This window comes from Macadamia integrifolia, unplaced genomic scaffold (genome assembly GCF_013358625.1).
Source record: "Macadamia integrifolia cultivar HAES 741 unplaced genomic scaffold, SCU_Mint_v3 scaffold1906, whole genome shotgun sequence".
Lineage (NCBI taxonomy): Eukaryota > Viridiplantae > Streptophyta > Magnoliopsida > Proteales > Proteaceae > Macadamia > Macadamia integrifolia.
Genome location: NW_024868411.1, coordinates 65611 through 71563, shown reverse-complemented (window position 1 = coordinate 71563; position 5953 = coordinate 65611). Strand labels below are relative to the sequence as shown.

The 5953-nt window shown below is 36.4% G+C and overlaps 1 protein-coding gene across 1 annotated transcript; it reads left to right on the top strand.

The window, feature by feature from the left end:
• The first annotated feature begins 977 nt into the window (after positions 1–977).
• LOC122065156 (U-box domain-containing protein 15-like) lies at positions 978–4507 on the top strand. The gene is given in 5 exon segments (XM_042628961.1): positions 978–1284; positions 1413–1529; positions 2436–2810; positions 2812–2862; positions 3281–4507. Coding segments are annotated over 5 exon segments (1830 nt in total). The 5' UTR covers positions 978–1050; the 3' UTR covers positions 4334–4507.
• Positions 4508–5953: the final 1446 nt, after the last annotated feature.

Genomic DNA, 5953 nt, shown 5'->3' with positions numbered 1-5953 from the left:
AAAAGTTTTGGTCAACAAAAATACCCAAAATTAGGTTTGGGTTTACAAAACTACCCAAAACAGTGATTCTCCTTCATCTGCCTATTTGTTTTGTCATTTTTACCCCTGGCCAAGGTTGTAGCACGGCCTGATGGAGGCCGAGGTGGAGCACGGCATGATGGAGGCCTAGATTCAACACGGTTTTTCGGAGGCAGAGGTGAAGCGCGGCCTATGGAGGTCGAGGTGGGTCAGGGGTAAAAATGACAAAACAAATAGGCAGATGAAGGAGAATCACTGTTTTGGGTAGTTTTGTAAATCCAAACCTAATTTTGGGTATTTTTGTTGACCAAAACTTTTTATGGGTAATTTTGTAAAGAAAAAACCAAAGGTGGGTAATCATGTAATTTTCCCTAAAAAATACTACGATGTACCATTTTTATCCAAGTGAATCTATGGCTAATATGCACTGGGTTGCATCTTGGTCAAGCGGTAAAAACGTAATTGAGAACTGACAAGCAGAGGAGTAGCTCGTCAAAACGCGTGACTTTTCGTCATACTGGGAATGGGATCCGTACTTTCTCTCTTCAAATAAAAGAGTAACAGCTATCGTCCTGTCTTTCGTCAGAACACCACGTCGTGTCCGTTAATCTATAACTAATTTTCAAAAAATGGTTTCTCTCGAACCACCGAAACCCGCGAAAATCACTCTAAAAGCTTTAATCAGACCCAAAAAACCCTCGAAAACCTTCAACCTCAACAGAAACAACTAACAGCTCTCTCATAGTCTATGGCTTAGTAGGGTTAGGGCGTGGTTCTTCGTTCCCTTCGTCGTCCATACCCTATCCACCTTCTGTCTTGTCTTCCCCTCTGAAACCCTAATTTTTTTTGAAACAAAAACCCTAAGGAACACCCATTCAATTTCTCTCTTTGCGAATGGAGGAGCAAGTGGTGATGGAGGGGGGAGGGGGAGGGGGAGGGGGAGGGGGAAGAGGGGGAGAAATCGTCACAGGCAAAGGGAATATCTCAAATGTGTCCAATGAAACAGAGGAAAGCTATTTGATTCAGGAGCTGATGGATTTGATTGAGACTGTTGGATTGGTCACTGAGTACAGATGGACCCAGAAGAAGGAGTGCTTTAATCTTGTGAGGCGTATGAAGCTGTTAGTGCCTCTTTTGGAAGAAATCTGTGAGTTTGAGGGGCTTGTTCCAGATGCTGCTCTGAAATGTTTGAACGATTTGAAGAAGGCACTCCTTTTTGCAAAGAAGTTGTTGAAGTGTTGTCATGATGGAAGCAAGATATACCTGGTTTGTTTTTTAGTTCTTTAGCTCTAACAAATCCCTCCATTTTCCGGTTTCAGAATAATTTGAATCGATTTCTTGATTTTGATTTCTATTACTGATAGAGTTTTTGTGCTTTGATTTCTCTGTTTTAGTCATTTGAGAGTGAGGGAGTCATGGGAAGATTTTATGCCACTTCTGAAAAAATAAATGTCGCTTTGGAGGGTATGCCTTATGATGAGCTTGAGATATCAGATGAAGTGAAAGAACAAGTAATTCCTCTTCTTTCTCTCTTATGATTTAGTGCTCCCTCGAATTTTTTGAATTTTTTTGGGCCCAGATATAGATTTTAATTTGGTGAGATCCACTATAATCTGGTAAAATATTTCCATTCTCTTATTTGGGGGAGGGTAAGGGAATAAATTTTTAGAATAAATCACACAATTGCTAAATGGGTAATGGGTTTGGAGTGGATTGAATTTTCTCAATGTCCTAACCCAACTTGAATCAAGAATCAAATCCTTGGGGAGGAAACTAATGCTTTGGTTTTGATATTATTTTTCAATGCAAATGTGTACAGGGTATTGTAGGATATCCATGACCATTCTCTATGAGTTATCTTGTCTGAGAAGATGTGTGGGGTTGAATCAGGACATGCAACCTTCGTTGAGGGTGTCAGTCGGATTTTCGGTTTTTTTTTTTTTTTTTTTTTCTCTCTCTCTAGATTCTATTGTGTCAGAATGATAAGGCAACACAATGATCACTGAAATATGAGTATCTATTGTCATTTTGATGAAAAAGCAGGAGTAATCAGATGAATTGCCAAGAATGATGTTGATTTGGCTTTTACATGTTTAGCCTTGTATGTAACAAAAATGATTGATAACTTTGATATTTAATAGAAAATGAACATTTTCCGGGGATGGCTTTCAAGAATGAAAATGATAGATACTTTTCAGAGTGAAAAGAACTTAAATTTTTTTTTTGTCGAACTTTTGAATTAGAGCTATCATCTTTATTGTAGGAATTTTCCTTAATGTAGTGGAATCAGTATATAGGTAGACCTCCTGGCGAAATACTTTTGCAGCCAAGTAGTGCAGCTTTCTTCCAATTGAATGATACTTGATCCTCATACATGACAGCCATCTACTTTTATTTTATTATTATTATGGATTTAGGTGGAGTTAATGCGCTCACAGCTTAAAAGAGCAAAAAGGCGGGGAGATACTCAAGATTTAGAGTTTGCAATGGATATGATGGTGGTGTTCCCTAAAAAAGAAGACAGAAATGCAGACAGTGCCATACTAGAAAGGCTAGCACAAAAGTTGGAGTTGCATACTGTCGCAGATTTGAAGGCAGAAACAATTGCTATAAGGAAACTTATCAAAGATAGGTCTGGGCAGAATGCGGAAAGCACTCAACAGCTACTAGATATTTTGAGCAAATTCAAACAAATTGCTGGGGTTGAGGAGCACAATTTGTTTAATGAATCTTCTGTGCCTAGAACACTTGAGAAGTCCCCTTCATTGATAATCCCTCACGAATTCCTTTGCCCCCATCACGCTTGAGCTTATGACAGATCCTGTTATTGTGGCGACTGGACAGGTAAACTCAGTTGCACCAAATAGAGTTTTTGTTGTCACCTATAAGGATTTGTTTATTTGTTGGTATCATGTGAAAGACAATTTTTCAAGTTAAAATCTTAGTATTTTTTACTAATTTTATATGAAAAATTTTCCCTTTTCATGTGTGTATAAAAAAGGGGGGGGGGGGGGGTTTAAAGTGGAATTCTTTTAAATGAAAGTGATCCAATAAGTTAGCACTACATATTTTTGAATATATTATGCATATATACTACTTCAGTCCACTTTAATAGTACGACCATAACTAAGATCGGTAGACAACACGTAAGTCACATCATTTCAGTGTCCAACATTAAGACATGTTTAATTTAATAGTCGAAGTAGTTAATATAGTTAATATCACTGATGCTTTATTGTATTTCTTTTTCCATCTCATGCAGACTTATGAAAGAGAAAGCATACATAAATGGTTGGATTCCAACCACCGAACTTGCCCAAAGACCGGACAGATTTTAGTTCACTTGGCTCTCGCACCAAACTTTGCCCTTCGCAACCTTATTCTACATTGGTGTGAAAAGAATAATGTTGAATTACCTAAAAAAGAAGTTAATATCGATTCAGATAGCTCCATTGAACATAAAGAGGAAATTTTTTCCTTGGTAAAAAATCTATCATCGAGTCAATTGGAAGTGCAGAGAAAAGCTGCGGCCAAGATCCGAATGCTCTCTAAAGAAAACCCTGACAATAGAGTCCTGATTGCGAGCAGTGGAGGAATTCCCCTTTTAGTTAAGCTTTTATCTTATCCAGATTCCAAAATCCAAGAGCACACCGTGACGGCTTTATTGAATCTCTCAATTGATGAGGCAAACAAGAGGCTGATAGCTAGACATGGAGCCATTCCAGCTATAATTGAAGTCTTACAAAATGGAACCATCGAAGCCAAAGAGAACTCTGCAGCAACATTGTTTAGTTTATCAATACTGGATGAAAATAAAGTGGCTATTGGAAATGCAGATGGTATCCCACCTTTAGTAGATTTGTTGCACAACGGAACAATTAGAGGTAAAAAGGATGCTGCCACTGCACTCTTTAACTTATCTCTAAACCCAGCAAATAAAGCTAGAGCGATTAAGGCAGGTATTGTTAAACCATTGCTTCTTTTTCTCACTGAAAAGAATTTGGGCATGGTTGATGAGGCGCTCTCGATCTTCTTACTCCTTGCATCGCATCTTGAAGGGAGGAATGCTATTGGACAGCTCTCTTTCATTGAAACTCTTGTTGAATTCATTAGAGATGGAGCCCCCAAGACGAAAGAGTGTGCTATATCAGTTCTTCTTGAGTTGGGGTTGCACAATTCTTCTTTCATTTTAGCTGCTCTTCAATTTGGTGTGTATGATTATTTAATAGAAATCTCTAGGAATGGAACCAATAGAGCCCAAAGAAAAGCAAATTCCATTTTACAGATAATGAGTAAGTGTGAACACATTCCTTAAAGTTTGAAAGTAATGGATTTGATGTTGTAGTAGTTTCCATCTCAAGTTGGGTAATATCAGCCGGCTGCTTTTCTACAATTCTGTTTTGGACTCTACTTCAGTGCCATAATGCCTATAGCCTGTATTTATAACAATGTTAATGTATGTATTTATGAAATTATGTTACTAAGCATCTATTGATTGATGATTGATGATTGATGATTGATGATTGATGATTGATGCTTGATGCTTGATGCTTGATGCTTGATGCTTGATGCTTGATACAAAAAACTTTTAAGGCAAATTCGTATAAGATGATTGTCAATAACTGATCTTAAAGAATAATACAGTGATGCTTTATAATTATTAGTTGTTGCCGTTTTCATGTTGGCTGATTATTGGTAAGGGTGACACCTGGTAGGGTATGGTCACTTAAATGACATATTGAATCAAGGGATGTAGGAACCTTTTCCCTTATCCTATAAGATAGGATAGGATGATACACCTTCATGGCATGTAAAATTCTCATTAGCCGGCCCAGTAATTAAGTAACTAGGTAAGGTGGGTAAAGTTCCAAAATTGATATTTCACCTTATTAAGTTATAACCATCAATGATATTCGAAAAGCTTTGAGCTTGGAATTATTAGGTTACAGGTGTATGCCCACTTATGCTATTACTCCATATACTTAGATGTATCTTTACAACTCTCCATGGCTCCTATATGTTGAACCAATACACAAGTGAGGTGAAGTATGTGAGGTAGTTTATTAGTAGTATAACTTTTATGCTTCTGATATGCATTATTTCTATCTTCATATAGGGCTTAAAATGGACTCTCCTATACTTATTTTTGTTTAAGCTTTATTTAGGGGGAAGGAGGGGAGAGCAAATGTCTTGCTTACCAAATGGTATAATTAACAATTTCATTGTTTGTTTTCCTTCAATATCCTAGTCTTCTGTTGTGGCTCTTAGGTATAACCTGGATTCATTCCAAATATAAATAAAGCACGAAAACATGAATTTATTTGCAAATCTAACAATAAAAATTATTATTACCCACCCAAATCTATGAATAATAATAATAAAAAAAAGAGCATGGGATGCAAATCTGACTCTATAAGTTGGGCATAAATTTCACTCAAAGGTATTTCTCATCCTCAATTGCTTGAATCAAATTTAGGCCCAAATGGACTCTATGACATGTTAAATAAAGAGGAAAAAGTGACTAAAATCCATTTATTCTTTAATACTAATCAATTGTTGACAATACAGAAGGAAATGTGTAGTACATTTTAGGTCATATAATTTGTAACTTCAATTTTTTTACAGTTATTTTCTCAATTAGGGTAAATCTATTGTTTTACTATCCAATAACAACTATTGAAAAATGAAATAATGATAAGTCACTTTCAAATTACTTTGAAATTTTTTTTTTTTTTTTTTTTACTTGACATAAACAACTTTTTAGAGTAAGAGGAGGGACAATCGAAAATGGTGACAAGTTCTCACCTCAGCACCTTGGTGACAACAAGGTGCACCCATTCATATGATCCACACATTCAAATTACCAAGAAGTTAAACAATGTGATATATTAAGGGGGAAAAAAAAATACTTGATTCTAAAAAAGAAAAGAATGAT